At 35.5% G+C, this 20,364-nt stretch overlaps 1 protein-coding gene across 5 annotated transcripts in view; it reads right to left on the reverse strand.

Annotated features, from left to right (window-relative positions):
- Positions 1–20,364, reverse strand: part of LOC128983682 (sulfite oxidase) — a 217,479-nt gene that overhangs the window by 77,307 nt on the left and 119,808 nt on the right. For all 5 annotated transcript variants that reach the window (XM_054403077.1, XM_054403076.1, XM_054403078.1 and 2 more), the window contains exons 8-9: positions 17,024–17,155; positions 16,318–16,510 (exon numbers count right to left, since the gene is read on the reverse strand). In XM_054403077.1, coding sequence (XP_054259052.1) covers positions 16,318–16,510; positions 17,024–17,155 — 325 coding nt within the window. The remainder of the gene's footprint in view (positions 1–16,317; positions 16,511–17,023; positions 17,156–20,364) is intronic.

Raw genomic sequence — 20,364 nt, forward strand, 5'->3', positions numbered from 1 at the left:
AAACTTTCAAATTATTGCCCTTAACTTTAACATCAACAACCTCACAGGAAGGATTGGGCAAACTTTCCTCCTGTGAGCAAACTAGTTTTTTGGACCACGTCCAAAATGTCCACCTTGACGGCAATGCCGCCGAATGTGACCTGGTTGCCCACAACCAAAACAAACAACGGGCTGCCTCTGCCACTGCGGCGGTTCGGGACCCAACCCCACGGGTGCTACGACAGCGTGTTGACCAACTAGGGGATGATGCCCCGCTGTTTGATCTCTCTGGAAATCAGCGTCCTGGACGGATCTCGAAAGGATGGAGAGCCTGTCCAGATCCGCAAAAGATGAAGGTCGTGGCGCAAAAACCAAACGGGAGCGTTCCTCAGGCTTCAACCCCTGAAGCACAATGTCAATGAGCTCAAGCTCACTGATCCCCAAACGCAAGACCCTTTCCACCGTACGAATGTCCCCCACGAACTGGCTGAGAGACTCGGCTGGCTGCTGAGGACAAAAAACTCTTTCAACTTTCAACTTTTCCATGACCCGACAAGGCATGAAAAGCTCCAAAACCTCTTTATGAAAAACATCAAAAGTGACGCCTCTGCGCAAGCAATCAAGCAATCTGTCCCCCAACAGTTTCAGACAGTATGGAGCAATGAGTTCCATCAAAGTTGCGTCTGCAATCTGCCATTTTGCGCAGGATCAACCTTTTGAAGTGCGGTTTGCGGCATTGTATTCTACTAAAAAAGACCTTTAATTTGATGTGCATATTGACCTATGCTTCCGTATAAGATTTTCTTCTGACTCCTTGTGGGACGTCCCCCTGAAGAGTTATTGAATCACTGAATATGTGTTAAAATAGAGTTTTATGCCCTGTAACTTTGTACCAAGTATTGTAGCTCTATCTGCATTATTTTTTAAAATATTTAACTGTCCAGGGACTTTTTTACCACCCTGTATATATAAACAGGTAACAACGATTGTTTAACATTTGCGGTAAGTTGGCGGTCACATTCAGTTCTGGGCAGACAGCACCGGAGGAGGGACGAAGCAGGACGGGGAGGCGGCCATTAAGCAAGGCTAGCCAAGAAAGAAGAGACTCTCTCCGCCTAGGCTGATGTGCAAGTCCAAGGCACTCCTCACGGGCCCCAAAAGGCGCGCTGGGCGCTCTAAATTTACTCCATGGTCGACATTATCTCCACAAAGATGAAATTAAGACAATATACATGTAAAACATGCCACAAAATATAAGATGCCAAGGGATGAAAATTTAAGCCGATGCAGTACAAATGACAATCTCGGAGCCTCTGACACTTGGCGGTGGGAGTAAGAAGAACAAGGCACAGCCTTGTTGAGGGTCGTGGGAAGTAACAAAACGAAACACTAAACTAACCTACTATACAAAAAACACTTTGACCATTGATTATGAGTCGTGAAATTCGCCGGTGGAAAGTAGTCACGGCTCACAAGTACCTTCTCATTTCAGTCAATGGAGTCAATTATTGATTCAATAAAATCGATACCAGCAGTTATCGTAGATTGTTACTGTCGAAAGCCATGCTCGGGATCCAACAATTTGTTTGATTCAATGAAGGTTAAAAGCTGGTCATATACTACTTTTTCATAAATTTTTTAAAACACAAGGTAATAACGAGATTGGTCTATCACTTGTGGGGTCATATTCGTCCCCCTTTTTATAAACTGGTACTATTTTGGCAATTTTGTAATTTATGAGGAGAGATACCGCAAATTAAAGAGGAATTTATGATATGAGTTAATGGTTTTGATATAAGAGGATGCATATTCGAAGTAAATTGTCTTCGCAAGTCATCTAGAAGGATTCCCTATAAATATTTGACAAGCAATGTTTTCTAATTTGAGAAATACGCCCAGAGCATAGTTGCAGCAAGTACTCTTTGCAAGTTATGTGCAAAGATTACCTGCAAGTGTTTTACAAGCATTCTTTGCTAACTTGAGAAAGACAGTCAAAGTCAAAGTATTTATTTGCACATAACATTTATGGGTTACAGCAGGTAACATCAAACTGGTGCATCGTCATTACATTTCTAAAAAGAAACAATACAACTAACTATGACACAAATAAACATCTAAATATTTAACAAATTCTTCAACACTATATACACTTAATTCTAGGAGGAGTCGCTTCAAATAAGACTTATATCTAATTAAATCTAGCTGCTTTACATGGTTCGGTAGTTTATTGTACATTCTTTTACCCAGCTCAAAAGTTGAATTATTGTCCTTTGATAGTTACATTGGTCAGTTCTTAAATAATTGTTTTGCCTAGTAAAGTAGTTATGAACAGAGCTATTAGTTTGAAACTGTTTTAAATTAGTTCTAATGTACATTAAGCAATCCAATATAAACAAAGAGGGAACAGTCATTACTTTAAGTTTCTTAAAAAGTAATTTGCAATGGGTCCTACGATTATTGAACATGATTCTTAAGGCTCTCTTCTGAAGCCGCAATAATTTTATTGCATTACTGTCATAACCCCATGACACTATACCATATGACAGGTGGCTTTGTATATGTGCAAAATACACAGCAGCCAAAACATCAATATTAACAATTAACTTAAGTCTTCTAATCATAAAGATTGCTTTAGCTACCTTATTGCACAAATATTTAATGTGTTCATCCCACTTAACATTAGTCTGTAAAGTAATACCTAAAAACTTAACACTTGACATTTCATCAGAGGAATTTCCAAAACTGAAATTTAGGCTTTGTGTCTTCTCTTTGTTTAAGCATAAAATGTTGGCTGCAGCCCAGTCTTCAATTAAATTATTAGACTTGAGTAGTAACTGATCATTTAAGAGACCACTATTACTATTACAGCTGATTTGTATGGCCAGGTCGTCTGCATACATATAAGGTATCACATATTCATTGGAAATGGCAGCAGGTAGGTCATTAACATATATTATAAAAATAGTAGGACCTAATATCGAGCCCTGAGGCACACCTGTAGACACTGGCAAATATGGTGAAAAACAGCCATTAAATAAGACAGACTGGTACCTCTGTGACAAATAAGACTTAATCAGATTCAAAGAAACTGTGTCAAACCCATAAAAACCAAGCTTTTGCATAAGTACTGTGTGATCTACAGTGTCAAATGCTTTTGACATATCGTAAAAACTACTACATACCTTTTTTCTAGCATCTAATGCCGATAAACAATCTCTAGTGAAGTTGACAATTGCTGTACTTGTTCCCCTATTAGACCTAAAGCCATACTGACTATCAGAAAACAGTAATTTATTTTCAAAAAATATTTTAATTTGATTATTTAACAAAACTTCAAACACTTTAGACAAAACTGGAATTATTGATATAGGACGGTAGCTTTCATATTTTACTTTTGAGCCTTTTTTAAAGATAGGAATAACTTTCACTAATTTTAAACAATGTGGAACAACACCCTCATCAATACAAAGATTAAACAGGTATGAAAGTATTTCAGCAATGTATGGTGCCGCTAATTTCAAGATCTGAGAATTAATAAAATATACATCCAAGCTTAAGCTATCGCTTAAAGAATAGATTGCTCTGAACACTTGTTCAACGGACACATTATTGAATGTAAAAGACTTGTGTACGTTGTTGAAAGGACTCAGTTTATTTAAATAATGTTGAACACTTTCATTGGCCTTTGGAACTCTTTGAACAATTGATTTTACATTATCAACAAAGCAGTTATTGAACATGGTGCAATTTAAGCTTAGTGATTCCTTATCAACAGAAGGCCTCTCATTTTTGTTCAGACCCTCGTTTACAATAGACCAGATGACCCTAGGTTTATTATTGGCATTTTTTACCCTACTAAAGTTATAGGCTAGTTTAGCTTGTTTCACTGCTTTTTTATATTCAGATTTTAGCCTGTTATACTGAACATTGTACATTGCACACCCAGTATTCTTAAATTTACTGTACATAGACAGACACTCTTCTTTAAGTAAATGCAGACTAGCATTATACCATTTAAACTTTTTAGACCTGTTCTTGTCTGTTTTTTTATGCTGAAGCGGAAAAGCAACTTCAACCGTACTCATAAATACTTCCATAAAGAATTCAAACTTATGCTCAATACCATCTAATCTGTACAAAGATAACCAATTAACTCTACTCAATAAGCATGTAAAATAAGCAACATTTAAATCGTATACTGGTCTGGTTATTTTGATATTTCTGTTATCATGTCGTTTTGTGTTACTTGGAGAGACTTTTGGTTACTTTTGTTTTTTGTCTTGGAGAGACTTCAAATTTACTACCAAAAATTAAAGCATGATGGTCAGAAACAACCATCGGTACCACCAAGGCTAAATTGATCCTTTCAGAAAGCACAGATACTGATATATTATCAATACATTCAGGACATTAATGCAGCTAGTTGACTTCGCAAGTCATCTGCATTCATTCCCTGCAAGTGTTTGGCAAGTATTCCTCACAGACTTGCTTCAAACATCCAGTGAAACTTCAGGAAGTCTGATACGGGGTTACTTTTATATTTTCAACAAACGTTTTACAAATGAAAATGTTTGCAATGCATGCTTATTGCCAACATCTTGGGTTGCCTCTGAAAGTTTATTATGAAGTTACTGAAAACTTTTTCTGCTATCTGGGTACTGTTAGCAATACAGGTAGGTGTATCGCAATACATGTACTGTAGTTCCAAACCTGCCAATAGTGCAATTTTATAACATTTTTAAGGAGACATTTTAGTGAAAATATAATCAGTCAAATGGAAATTTGCTTAGTCTGCAGGTTTGCTGTGGCAAAAGTATTTTATTACTGTGTTTCCACAAAAAAATATCTAAAAAAATATTCTCATAAAACTCAGGATAACAGCCGAGGTTGATACAGCAATGGTTATAGAATCTAACTTAAATCCATCAATGAATAAATTTTCTTTTATCAATTACTTATTCCATATTATTTCAGTATTAAATTTGTTCAAATCAATTGTGAGGGATTGTGAAATCAAGGACATTTGACAGTTATTATTTACATTAGAACTTATGTTATGAGTTAGCTCTTTGTTGCCATGGATACCAATCAATATTTACTCAATGAATAAATATATTAAATACTAGCAGAGTAACCGTCCTTCGTACTGGGTTGGCATATAAGTATAGCTTAGTGCAGTTATACTCAAGCTTTGCGTTTGCAATGAGGGAGGTCACAGTTTAAGAAGATTTGCTTCTTTAACCCTAGCAGTGGCCAACCGTCGTCTGGTGATGGTTTGACGTTGATGCTTAGAATGGCCAACGTCGTCTGGTGACGGTATGGGCCGAAATTATTTTAACGGTAAAAAAACATTTATAATCAACTCAGATGAGAATAATATATATACCATTCAAAAGATCGCATTCTGAACTTTCATTTTATCACATAAACAAACCCTGTAGCAGGTATATAACAATGTCACGACGATTAGAAATCAAATTAATTTTTGGCGCGGCACGACTTTTGCAGCCGACACTTGGGAACTGGCAAAACACGTCTTGTTTGGCATTACCCTGCTTGGGTAATTTTCTTCTTGGGATGTTGCGGGTGGTACCACTGGATAGCCATTGATTTTATCTTCATTGTGGTAGTGATATTTATAACTAAATATTGATTGGACAACCGGTACGATTTTATGAAAACAGCTGTTTTCTAAATTTATAACAAATGGCCAACCATCGTCAGGTGATGGTATGGAAAATATGAATTACATACAGTGTAAGTTATTATTACTAGTCATATAATATGTCATTTTGAAGAGGAAGAAATATAGATTGTGAGAGTGGCAGCCCTGCACTCAGGGTTATTTCCGTCTGCAATGACTCACTACAGACCAGACAGTCTGTCACCATCGTTTGTTGTTGCCGGTGAGTGTTCGCTCGCGTGTTATCCGCGATTTATTACTAAATACGTTATTAGTTCGTAGTGTTAGTGTTAGTGAAGTTTGTGTGTGTGTATAAAATTAATCTTCATGCATTTTATTATGCATAAATATTACTGAATTGTGTGAAATAGTGTTCATAAACGGTTTTATTTTTTTAGCATCATGTCTAAAAATGAAGATTCTTATATTCAGAGATTATTGTTCGAGACGGATCTTAGTTCGCCCTGTTGTGACATTGATCCTTCTAGTGATGACGAGGAGGAGGTTGATGACCCCTCTTGTAGGCCTATCATCCCTCCTCATTCAGATCCGATTTATGAAATTCCAGTCCCCCAAACCCCCAAATGTCTTTTGCCCCGCCCCCAGTGATCCAGTCCCCTTGTGATGTACCCTGTGATGTGACTCCCCCCCAACAAAACCAACCCCCCACCTACTAAACCAACAACCCTCCCAGTGTTTTATGGTAATGATGGCCAGGTCGCAGGGCCAAGTGATAGAGTGATTACGTATGAGGCCTACAGGGCTAAAGTGTTGAAGAAAAAAGTGCCCCTGTAATAATTTATTGCCTGCCATAGTCTTTCTGAATAATTACCTACAACATATGTTTTATTCTTTATTTAAAATATTGTAAATATTGTCATTGTTTGTTCCCTTTGTAAAAATACAGATCAGTCCTTGTCTTTAATATTTTTAACATTTGGTGCCGAAACTCGTATAAAATGTCTACCTAGAATCTATCTTCTAGAATCAAGAAATTACCTGACAGGTATACTCCCCCAAGTAATGACTTAAATACTGAAAGGAATTTAGACACTACCAAAAATAATGAAAACCAAGAAGACAATGAGACATCATGTTCTCATGGTACTAGTAAATCTTCAAAAGCAAGTCACCGCAGTAGATTACTAATTGAATTGGAAAAAATAGAAGAAATGAACAGACTGGAAAAAGAATTAGAACTAAAAGAGATGGAACGTCAAAAGAAATTAGATGAAATGGTACATCAAAAGAAATTAGATGAAATGGAACGACAAAGAAAAATGGATCAGAGGGAACTAGAACGCCAGAAAAGACTGTTGGAGGTGAGGGCTGAACTGAAGTCTGCATCGGTCAGTAGCAGGCAAGACTCACTTTCAGAGGTAAGATCTATTATAGGCTTAAATGATGACTTAGAAGAAGAGTCCCATAACAAAGTTGAAAAATGGCTAGATGGCAAAGAACAAGAGTCCAATGTCGTTCAAATGTCATCATCAGCTATTGTGTCTTCAGCAGTAGAGAAGTTAGCGGATTCTTTTAGACAAGCCATTCATTCAGATAAGTCAAATACCATTCAATCCTTGTGCAAACACCTTCCTTCATTTGGTGGGAAACCGGAGGATTGGACTATATTCTATTCCGCTTATGAAAAGACAAAGGCTTCCTTTGATGAGGAGGTCAACCTCATCAGAGTAAGAAATTCACTTGAAGGCGAGGCTTTCAAAATGGTAAGGCCCTTACTTGTTTGTGGAAAAAAATTGAATACGGTAATATCCACTTTAAAAATGCGGTTTGGTAGGCCAGAATTGATTCTGGAATCAATGCAAAGGAAGACCAGAATGTTACCTCCAGTCAAGGAGGAAGACATCAATGGTCTAATAGAATTCTCTACTTGTGTCCTTCATTTTACTACGACAGCTGAATCCTTAAAAATGGAGCACTATATGACAAACCCTCAGTTATTGTTTTAATACCGTACAGTATATAGATTAATGAGAATTCATTAGTTTTGATTCAAAGTATATTATTTAATTCAGATACAGTTATAAAGCAAGAACCTTCAAAATATTTACAATTCAAAGTCAATAAACCAACAGATGTTAATTATAACATCTGCTTAATATTACAACAGTTATTGATGGAACTAATGGACAAACTACCTTATAATCTCAAGTATAATTGGGCTCAACATGTGAGATCATTATCTTTAAGTAAGTCAGACCTAAAAGATCTTTCTAGTTGGTTAGAAAATCAGTGCTCACTCATGAGTATTTATTTCCGTCCCAAATCTGACGCTTTAACACGTAAGAAGTATGATGCAAAGGTAGTATTAACAAACTCTACAACTGGGAGACCAAATAGTTGTATATTTTGCAACGAAAAGCACGAAAGTGCTCAATGTAAAACTTTCAGGAAAGCCAGTGTTCCAGAGAGATGGAAGATGGTTGCAGAAAGTAAGTTGTGTTTCTACTGTTTTCGTCAACACCCAATAAAGTTCTGTAAAATAAAGAAAGCTTGTGGTATTAATAACTGTAAACTATTCCACAGTCGCTTACTACACACAGACACTACACCTGAAAAACCTTTGTACACCAAAAAAGAACCTGTCTATTCTTCCTCTCATGAAAATAAAGACTCTGACTATTCTATTGTCAAAACAAAAGAAATATCCGGTAAACACACAGAACAAAATACAACAAATAAAGTTCTGCTTAAGGTATGTCCTGTTACTCTTTATGGGCCTAAGGGCCAAATTGATACCTTTGCACTATTAGATGAAGGTTCAACAATATCACTCATTGACTCTACCACAGCCGACAAGTTAGGAGTCGAGGGAGATATAGAGCCCCTTACTACCTGTTGGTCAAACTCAACATGTGACTTTGAATCTACCTCACGTAAAGTTAGCCTAAAAATAAAAGGACTTTACGAGGATGAAGTATTCACCCTTAAATCCAGACACAGTCACCACTAGATTTACCACTTCAAAAATTTGACACGGTTAAACTTAGAAAGACTTGGTTTCATCTGTACTCAATTGACCAGCCCCTTCCTTCGGCACATTCCAAACCCTCTATCTTGATCGGACAAGACAAATGCATCTCTTATTTTAACAAGAAAAGTGATAGAAGGACCTACCAATTCTCCTATCCTATCATGGAGCTATCTAGGTTGGACTATGCATGGAAAGTGTGCCAAGTTTGATGGTCGAATAGATGGAAATTTTAATTTGACAACATTTCACGATGACAAACTACATAATATAGCAAATGAATGCTTTCAAGACGAAAACTATGGAGAACCCACTCTTGATCAGTCCAAAGTCGGTTCATTTGAAACAAAACAAGCAATTGATGTACCAGAACGTACAACAAAAAAGGTCAAAGATCATTACGAAATTGGATTGTTACGGAAATTAGATTATTTCAAGTACCCTCCAAGTCGCGACAATGCCTTGAAGAGTTTAAAACCGACTGAAAATGAGAAAGGGCAAGAATCGAATGCGTTCAAATCAGACAATTCTACAGAAGAATTACCTCTTTTGATCATGAACCAAGACGAGTCAAGCGACAGTAAAAGGTCCACAAAAAGTGATACGAGCAGAAGTAATGGAATTCCAGCTAAATTGCACAGAAGGTCCAGTACTGTGACAAAGTTTGAGGACAATAGGCCGGCGAAGCAAAAATCTGAGGTGCTGGAGGAGGTGAGTCGACATTTCCGATGGTCGTCGAGTGAGAAAGACTGTCCTTTAAAAAGCATGGTGGTAACGGAAAGTGACTCTTCGCAGAAGAAGGCTATGGAGATCAGAAGTGAGAACATATCTAAGAGCCTCAGCATGAGTGTGATTAAGGACATGGCAGCCACTGGTGTTGAGAGGTGTAAAGAGATTGATTCAGACGACTCGATGATTGTAGACAATGTGACCAAGTTCCCACTGAGGCCCATGGTGCGCAAGTCACTACCCAACCTTCCTCGGCTAGCCAGTGTGATCAGTACACCAGCGTTAGTTCCCCCGCTTGGAGTTACCCAGCCCTCTTCAGACTCAAACTCAAAGGCTGTGGAGGCAATGAGACATTCTCAACAACTAGAGATTGAGAAACTCTGGAGGCGACACGAGCAGGAGATCAACGAGCTCAAACGCAAAACTGGTCTTGTCCCAATGGAAATGCGAGCCAATATGGAGGCAGACAATCAGCAAGCACTCCTGGATCCCAAACAACGAAGTAGAAAACGTAAGCTCAAAGTGGATATCACTAATAAACTGGTTAGTACCAAATTTAGCCTTCACAAACCTCAACCAAAAATGACTAATGCTCCGAAAAAAAAAAGAAAAAGAAATCAAATTGTCTAATGGTTAGTTCTTGGGGGGAAGAAAATGTAATAATTTATTGCCTGCCATAGTCTTTCTGAATAATTACCTACAACATATGTTTTATTCTTTATTTAAAATATTGTAAATATTGTCATTGTTTGTTCCCTTTGTAAAAATACAGATCAGTTTAATAATTGTCCTTGTCTTTAATATTTTTAACAGCCCCCGTTATCCCTCCTTGGGTGAAGATTCGCGATTTCCTTCAAATGATGAATGGAAGTTTTAAAAATTATTTCATCCCAAGTCAGAATGTATGTATTGATTAAAGTATGGTGGGTATGAAAAACCGTACCACTTTCATACAATACATGCCAAACAAACGCCACTCACGGTTTGGCATTAAAAAGTTTGAGTAGTGTGATTCCAAGACGGGTTACATCCTTCAGACTGTGTTGTACTCTGGTAAATACTTTTTGTCTGCTGGTTCTGATCCCTTTACTCAGAAAGTTGTTGCGTACCTGATGGGGAAAGTTGGTTTACTGGACTAAGGTTATCATTTGTTCACTAATAACTTCTACACAAAGATCAACTTAGCCCGCTGGTTGAGCCAGAGAAACACCTTTTTGACAGGAACGGTCAACAAGCGGTCTAAGGATCTTTCGAAAGTCGCCTTGGATACAATGCTACAAGTTGGTGAGACTTTGTACTTTAGAAGGTTTGATGGTTCGGCATCAGTCCTCCTTGTGAAGTTCAAAGAGCATGAAACCAGGAAACCGGTTCACCTAATATCAAATTGTATGCATGCCCAAGACGTCGAAGTTACCAGTCGAGGAACTAATCGCTTCTCGGTAAAGCCAGTGAAAGTCGGGCGTGTTAAGGACGAGCTACAAACCCTAACAGAATATTAAATTTAACTTTTTAGAAATAAGTTTTTATTAAAATATGTATATCTCGTGTTGCTAATATGTCACCGAGTTCTTTCTTGTCTTAAATTACTCAGTGGATGTTTGGCTTTAATTTATCTGAAAAATTTAAAATGATTCATGAATCTTTATTTAACAGTAAATTATTTGTTTTACAAAATTTGTCTTTAGTTAAGGGCATTTATCCCCAATTCTAATAACTCCCAATAAGTAATCTATAGCTAAAACAAAAGTCAATAATGTTACTATTTATTTAAGACGGTAAAGATTTTTGGGAGCTATTTAAAATTGGGGATATATGTCTAAAGCTAAAGACAAATTTTGAAAAACAAATAATCTACTGTTAAATAAAGATTCATGACTCAATAAAAATTCATCTGATTTTATGGTTAATAAAATTAAAGCCAAAGATTTACTGAGTAATTTGAGACCAGAATGAACTTGGTAACATATTAACGACCTAAGATATACTTATTTTAATAAAAACTTATATCTAAAAAGTTAAATTTAATATTGTGATATGGTTTGTAGCTCGTTTGTAATCATCCGATTTTAATGATCAATAGCTCAAATGTAAACCCTTTTATCACAGAATATTTTAAGGCTAGAACTAACTGCAAGCGTAAGTAAAAACTGGAGATATAAGAGAAGTTATCTTAAAAAATGTTCAAACTACGAAACGTCCTTAAGAAATGTATGGGGGGGGGGGGGGGGTGCAGCAAAATTTTTTTTTTATTTATGACAACAAATTGTGCTGCACCCTGTTGGTAAACCTATTAACTTTTTAATGCCATTGAACATCACAGAATCAAATTGTTTAGTTGAACCAGCTGTTAATATTCTTTATTCCATTTAAATATGAGTACTCATAAGGTTAACATGGGAAACTCCAGAGCCACTGGGGCGGAGCCCTTATGACGGATCTGCACCAAACTTCACACAAACCATCCTTGAATAATGCTTAATAATGCCTGAAAGTTTCATTACAATCTGTCGACCGGTTTCGGAGTCCATAAAGGACAAACAAACAAACATACATACAAACAAACATACATTGGATTTTATATATATATAACAGCTAATTTGCAACCAAAAGGTGAGTGAGTGTAGCGAACGAACTTCAACCTAGAGGCGAGTTAGCGTAGCGAACGAGCTAACCGGAAGGCAAGTGAGCGCAGCGAACGGGCTCCAACCTAAAGGTGAGTGAGCGTAGCGAACAAACTTCAACCAGGACGTGATTGAGCCATGCGAACGAGCTCATCTTGAAAATGAACGAGCATTTGATATAAAACCACATTAGGACAGGACGACGTCTGTCGGGCCAGCTAGTTATATATAAAGATTACACATCTAACATAGCCATAATGTTTTACCACTTCACCTAAACAATAGAAAAAAGTAAATTATCAAATTTCGCAAAATATCACAAATTACTCTTGAAATTAAAAACATAAACATAACTGTAAACAATCCTACTTTAACAGTTAGTTCTCATTACGTACGTTACATTACTCTTACTAATATTATAAATGTGAAAGTTTGTGTGTTTGTTTATTTGTGTGTTTGAAGTTCAATCACGCATGAACCACTAGACGGATTGGGCTGAAATTGGGCATTATGATAGCTTACATTCCCGATTAACATATAGGCATATTCTTATCTCAAAAATCCTTTCGGGCTCCGCCCCAGTGGCTCTGTAATTCCCCATGTTAACCTTAGGCTAGGGCCACACTTGGCGACTTTGTCGCGGCGACAAAGTCGCGGCGTCAATGAATGAAAGTCCGTAGCATTAAAATAAATGGAAGCGGCCATACTAAGCGACCCGCGACCAGCGATTACCGGCGACAGAAAAATAAACGCGACCGGGAGCGTTTTTCGGTCGCAGCGACAAATACGCTCCCCATGTTATTTTACGGCACCGGCCATACTAGGCGACAAGTCGCTCGCTCACACCCCCTTTGCTGCTCTATTTTCATATCTATATTTTTAAGTTTTGGACTGGCATGGAAAATATGCTTTTAAAATACAAATATTTTCATCGACAAAATAAGTGTCGGCATGTTTACATGTGTCCTGTAGCATATATGAGATTTAACTCGTCTGGTATAACAGGAAACCAAAACCTCGTGTATTTTTCAAATGTCGTGCGTCGTCTTCAATGTCATTAGCTTGCCAAAGCTATGCTCATAAAAAAATACTACAAAGAAGTTATAATATCAAAAACGCCATCCATAAACAATGATGTTTCAGGAAATTTGCTCCACACCTGTGGTTTCTCATCCTTTTAGCGAATTTCCCATATAGAGATATTATTACGGTTGCATAGTAGGACCTAAGCCCGGGACCGACTTAATTTTTCGTTTTGAGGTCCTCAGAGGCAAAAACGCCCTCCGTTCAAATTCATATAGTAAATATTAGGGATGGACGAGATTGGATTTTTTAGTTCGAGACGAGACGAGACGAGATTTTTTATTTCTCATAAAATTTCGAGACGAGATCGAGACGGGATTTCCCTTCTCATACACAACGGGAAATGCACGTTCGGAATTTTTACCTGATTTTGTAACATTGTTAGATGACTGTTTAAATACAAAAATAATGATAATAGGCAAGAATATTTACAATCTTTTATTAAAAAACATCAGCATAACATTTTTTATTAATCACGCCTAAATTATTAAAAATGCCTACGATTAGGAAACATAGTGATATCAGTTAGGATAGAGTTCAACTTTTCCTAAAATAAAATAAATCATAGAATAAAATATTAATTTTTATAAAATAGTTACTTGTTTTGACTTTTTTTATAGTAATAAAACATTCCTCACACTGCTAACACTTAACAAAACTTCTCAAATGTGATTAAAATAATTAAAGTAATATTTACATTTGAAGAATTAATTAAATAAGAACGCCTTCGCAAAGGAAACGCAACTACAACACGCTCCTGTATTGCGGGTATTGCATTGACTTTCTGCAGGCGTTTTAAATTTTTTTTTTTTTTTTTTTTTTTTTTTTTAATTCTCGTCTCGATAAAAATCTCGGCCAAAAAGAAATCTCGTCTCGTGTAACGAGATTTAAAATTTCCCGAAAATTTCCCGAAATTTCGAGACTTGACCATCCCTAGTAAATATGTATCTATATACATATGCAGTGTGTATATTTTATGTTTATATAGGTCTATGTGCCCATTAGGGCGATAATTTAAGCAAAATTGATGAGATTTTAATGGTATTTGGTACAAATCTTTAAACCAACAGTAATTCAAACGGGCTCGCAAATTAGAATGATCAGACTATGAGAATAAGGCCTTAATAAGGTTTTAAGGGGCTTTATTGGGGTATAACATTAGTTCTTTCTTATTTTTGACCCTAAAACATAAATTTCACAATTCCCTTCCAAACTGTTTTGTTAGCTAAAAAAATAAATACTTTTGTACATTTTAAGTGGTGTTGTAAGCCGTTACGGAGATAATTTAAACAATTATAAATTTATAATGCCTGTTTTTATGGAGAATAAACTGTTGTAGTTTGCTTGTTTATATATTTTAATAACATTTTGCAATATTGTTAATTTCGTACTAAGCTATCAAAATTTTAATTAACAAGCACAATTCATTAGGTTACCTTATCTGTACCAACAAACCTAAGCATTAATTAAAATTCATCTTATATAAATTGGAAATAAATCCGACAAGTTTAAGTGAATATTTTAGTGGAAATCTAGCCAAACAAATGTAAATTCGCTTAGTCTGCAGGTTTTTTGCGGCGGGGGTATTTAGATATACAAGAGATAGCAACATCAAGCATTAAACAGTGATCTGACGATTTAGACGTCCACATTGGTTTTAGAAACATAATTTAACACTTTAATTTAGTAAAAATTGTATTCCTTTGTTGCTGGTAAATGGTTAAAAACTATTACGTGACCTAGTGCGAAATATAAAGAGGCACCGGTGCACGTACGAAAATACTTTAACTATATGATTTAATTTGTAATATTCGCTTGAATTGTATGATACTGCAAATAATAGTAAAAAACATCAATGTATTCTAAGATCATCCAAAAACATACATAAACAGTCATAGATCCTAATTTATTTCCATAATCAATTACACGATTTTAAGAAAACAATATAACATCTTGAAACTCTATTTTTACTGGTATGGTAAAAAGTAAACTGAAAGGTTGAAATTGTCGCCTATTGTGGCCACCCCCAGCGACTTTGTCGTCGTGACAAAGTCGTGGGAAAAAAAGTCGCCGCGACAAAGTCGCCAAGTGTGGCCCTAGCCTTATGAGTATTCATATTTAAAGGGAATTAAAGAATTTAGTCAGCTGTTTTAACTAAAAATGTTAATTCTATGATATGCAAAACCATTAAAAAGTTATAAGATTTACCAACAGGGTGCAGCACTATATATTTTTGCCATTTATGAAAACAGCTAATTTGAACTAAGCAGCAGCAAAAAACTGTGATACGTAATGAGAACTAACTGTCAAAGTAGGATTGTTTACAGTTATGTTTATGTTTTTCATTTCATGAATAATTTGTGATATTTTGCGAATTGTTGATAATTTATTTTTCTTTATTGTTTAGGTGAAGTGGTAGAACATTATGGCTATGGTAGATGTGTAATACTATAGAATACTGTAAATTTAAAAAAGCAAATTTTATCAAACTCTGTCCTCCAATATTGCAAACGCAAAGCTTCAGTATAACTGCAATAAGCATTTTATACTTATATTCCAACCCTGTACGAAGGACAGGTACTCTGCTAGTTTATAATATTAGTAAGATTTATGAATACGAATATATAGATGTTGGTTGGTAAACTCTCACCTCAGAACTTTGAAAGGCCACGGGGAAGATTCCTAGGTCAATATCGAAACGGGAATAGTTCTATATGTATCCTGGGAGCTGTAGCTTTATTTTTGTCCAATTTGAGCCAAGTCGGTTTAAGAGTAGTTTTTGAGTTTAGCTCATACAAACACACACACACAGACAGACAGACAAACACCACCTATTCTTTATACAGTAATAGAATAGAAGATAGATAAATAAAATTAAATATTTTATTTGTAGAAAAAGAACATATTTCGTCCCCTAAGGGACTTTGTCAAGTGTAGAGAAAGAGTTTATAAATTACAAAATGGCTGCTCTTTCTCTACACTTGACAAAGTCCCTTAGAAATATTGTGTGCACAGTGTTTTTATACTTGTTCCATGGCCTACCCACACTTTCAAGGTATGCTAGCTGCTATCCTCCTTTTTCTACAATTTAAAATCCTGGCCTAGAGCCTTTCCTTAAACAAAACTAAAATTAAATATTTATAATTTGTAAAAAAAAATCCATTTTGCTCGCTAGTTACACAATTACTACTAAACAGGAATAACTGTAGTAACAAAATTAATTAAAAACTTACCTAACCATTTGACGTTACGAGCTCCTACAATACCAGGCACTACTACGCGGATCGGGTAGCCATGATCTCTTGATAATGGTTGTCCGTTCATCTCATAAGCTAATAACACATCTCCCCTTGGGTCCATACCCTTCTCCACAGGTATTGAAGCTCCATAAGGAGAATTAGATACATCTGTATCCAAGCCTTCAAACTGAAAAATAGTAAATTAAATACAAAAATAAAAATACATTTCTGATTTCAAAAGAGTTGTATGTACGCTTTTATCATGGTAGACATTTCTACAAGCGGGGGATTAGAGACGCTTATGGTACATTGTAGCTCAAGGTGGTTTGGTGTTGAATCTAAAAGAATGGGCTATTAGTTCAAACTTGATCAATCTACTTAAAAATTATTGAAGTTGATTTTAATAACTGAGGTGAGGTTCATTTAAGAAAAACCTCTAATCTATTAAATAAAGTCAAAAAACATTAATACAAAAACTCTACCTATAAAGGTCTCATTGCTAACAGATTGTTGCAAATTCCCCCTTAAAGTTTGCATCTTCTATTCAGGCATATCATTTGGAAAGTCAATTGAAGTAGGCTACTTAATTTCATGCATGTAATCAATCAGTTTAGTATATAAAGTATGTTAAATTATAATCCATTAAAATCCAACTCAAATTAGTTTTGGCTTTTATTTGTCACAAAATATATCATCTAACCTGTATATGTTTAGCCCTGGGATCATCCTCCTTGAGTCCCAGAGAAGTAAGCACATCATACAGTCTCGCACCCGACCAGACAGCATTCCCTATAGCTGCAGATCCCCAGTCTAGACCTTTCACTGTCTTAACCTAGATAGGGAGTAAATCATAGGCTAAAATTAATTATAGGTTCAAACATAATAGATGAAAAATCAAACACAAAGATGTATAGTTTTTAGCACAGGTTACTGCCTCTATTTCAGGTTATTTCTACAATCCTTGTATTACCTGTAGATGATAGCTGCTAAGCTTTGCATAGCAGTTTTTGGTCATGTGGCCTAACCTCTGCTGATATTTGTAGCTTCTGACTACATAAGTCCTTTTCATATTCATATTCATATTCATATTCTAACATCTTTATTCGTCATAAATCCTGTAGGCCTAAATTGGTGGTACAGTGAATAGTGTCAGAATACTTAAAATAAAAATACTATTTCTATTTATGGGAGGTGGAAAACTCGTCAAAAGAATGTAACTTAATGCTAGATTTATTATATTCTCTTTTGAAATTTTCTTGAATTTAGATAGGTTTGTTTCTTTTTTTATGAATTCAGGGACATATTTTTGAAAATTGTTACCAGCACATAAGGTTTTTTTTTCAAAAAATTGTAATTTTTGAGGCTGGACAAACTCCTTTTTCCTCCTGAAATTATAAGAATGCACTGAATTTATTATACTTGCTCACATTCCTTTTTTTACAATAAAAATTGTTTCATAAATATATTGCCCATAAACTGTAAAATTTGTAATTTCTTAAAATAATGTTCTTTTGCCCAATCATCTCGTTCTCACTTTTGCGCTACAGCATTATCACTGGATGAAAATGAAATTCTTGCCAACACAGTCAGTTATGCTGCACATCCATAACTATAAGCACAAAGGAGGATTTTGTTCCAGCCTATGATTAAGCATCATTGTCGTTTCGTTATACTTTAAATTCTTGCTGAAATTATTCCCTCTCAGTAAAATATCATGTGTTTCTTTAGTAGACTCATTCCACATCATCCTACAGTTGCATACTCTCATAGTAAACCATGATGACCTGTGTTTATCTAAAGAGTTTTTGCAACTTCCAACCCCATTGTCTGCAAGTGATTTTCTCACGAGATTGTTACCTTTTTCCAAATTTGTTTGTTAACCTCAGATATTCACAAACTTTTATATTTCTAGTTTTTTTGTGGCTTCACAAGGTTCAAAATAGTTTTTACCTCCTCATTTTCTTTTGATTTATGCCACCCCAAACACCTGTTCAACTGTAGTCTCTAGCAGTCTCTATACCGTAGTACCTTACCGTAGCAGTACTTTAGCCTCTATGATAACTTTTTTATACTCTTAGCTATAGCATCTGTGCAGAATTTTAGTCAATTAGGGGCTTCCTCTTTGATTCTTTTCAATATCTCCTTCCGAACGTTATTATTACTGCTCGTTCTTCCATTTAAGCTTGCAGCTTTGCTTTTTCCTCTCTGGACTTAGTAAGTCCCTCTTAGAACTCGTAAGATTTCCTTTAAAATGTATATAGCTCAAAGGACTCATCGCCATCTTAAGTTTTTAGGGTGCTTGGGTCTATTAGAACCTTCTTAATCATCCATTTTCTAGTCATCACTGTTCATCCTCCGAGACCTTGTCCATTTACATTGCTTTTTGTAGGGGCTCCTTACTTTTCCTGCTTCAGTATTTTAGCATCTGAGTGCAACTAAGCCTGGCTAGTGGTTGTTCAACAACCTGTCTCAATGCTGGTTTCTTCACCATTTTAGTGCCTGGTTATTGTTTTAATGTGGTTTTTAAAACTTTTTGAGAGTATATTATGTTTTACAAATACAGGTTCAACCTGGTAAACTAACCTATGATCAATGAAACAAATACAATCAATGCCCTCCCTGTTCATACTGTATTGGCTTCCATCAAAATAAAGCCCCACGTCCTTGAAGGTTGAAGGTTGTAGTGACCTTTGGAGAAGAAGCTGGTTCGAGTGTTTGCAACCTCACTAGGCTGGTGCAAGAGAGAAAATTATATTATTTTATTAACTCTGCTGCAGTTTAGACCACTAACACAGAAAATATCATATCCAATTAAACTTTGTTGCGGCTTAAAATTAGGTATGCAAAATATTAAAAACGCTGATAAAACAAACTAGTGGCTTGTAGGGACATAAGTCCTTGAAAAACTCAAATGTAAAACAAATTATTGTAATATTTAAACACACTCAGAATCAAATTATTTATGTGTCAGGATATATATCCCAGTACAACATATCTTTTGTGTATAAAATTGTTTGTTGTTTGTGTTTGTTTGCTTTTGTTGATGTTATTTTTAATAAATAATTTAAATTACTCCATAGGTGTAACTCTGCTAAAGGCAGCAAACATGTTTGTGAATAAATATTGGTTTACTAAGGTAGCTTTGGTTTTTTTGATGATAAACAGGCTTTCCTGATTGTAATATTGGAAATTGTCTTTGTCAAATATGAAAAGGCAAATAAAGGTGTGTTGAGATAAGCTTAGTTCTTAGTCAAAACCGCTAAAATAGCACCCCAAACCAGTTATTATTTCTAAGTGTATGCTCCTTTTGTAAAGGTTTAACAAAATTAATGTAAAGTAAAGGTATTCTATTGACCAAACTTAGTGCTAGATTTGTTTCTGATCAACATAATAAAACTACTATTCCAAAGGTCCAAGGGTGCGATTGACTTTACATATTCTATTAAAAAAGGGTCTAATCAACGGCTGATTCCTAACTATTTTGCAACTGGTTAGGGTTCCATTGCCCAGTTATCGAAACCAATCACGAAAATACTTTTCACAGCATATTTGACATGCATATTTTTGGTTAGTTTTAAGAAACTAAAACTACCTCTAGGTTTTACTGTTATATATAGATGCTCCCTTTACCACGGTGCATGCAAGGCTATATAATTTGAACCTTTTTTGCTTGAAACAACAGGCAGTAAGTGGTTAAAATCTCCTTTAACCCTCCAAGTGTCCCTTGTTTTTAAAATCAAATCAAATCAAATTATCTTTATTCACTTTATACATTTTATATACATGAATAGTGTCAAATCATACAACATTAGTTATAAAACTTAATCTAAATGGCTTAACCATAAATTTGACAATTATTTTAGAATGTACAGCCAATTCATTTTTGATTTATAAACTCATCTATACTATAGGGAGCCAGATTAATTAAGAATGATTTTATCTTTTTCAAAAAATTGGGTTTGTTTTGATCTTTTTTTAGTAAGGCAGGCAAACTTCTTATGAATAAATTGCCAATATACGAAGGCTTCATTTTTGAAAGTT

The sequence above is a fragment of the Macrosteles quadrilineatus genome, unplaced genomic scaffold (assembly GCF_028750875.1).
Source record: "Macrosteles quadrilineatus isolate MER2022 unplaced genomic scaffold, UCM_ALF_1.0 Scaffold_1__1_contigs__length_201487025, whole genome shotgun sequence".
Lineage (NCBI taxonomy): Eukaryota > Metazoa > Arthropoda > Insecta > Hemiptera > Cicadellidae > Macrosteles > Macrosteles quadrilineatus.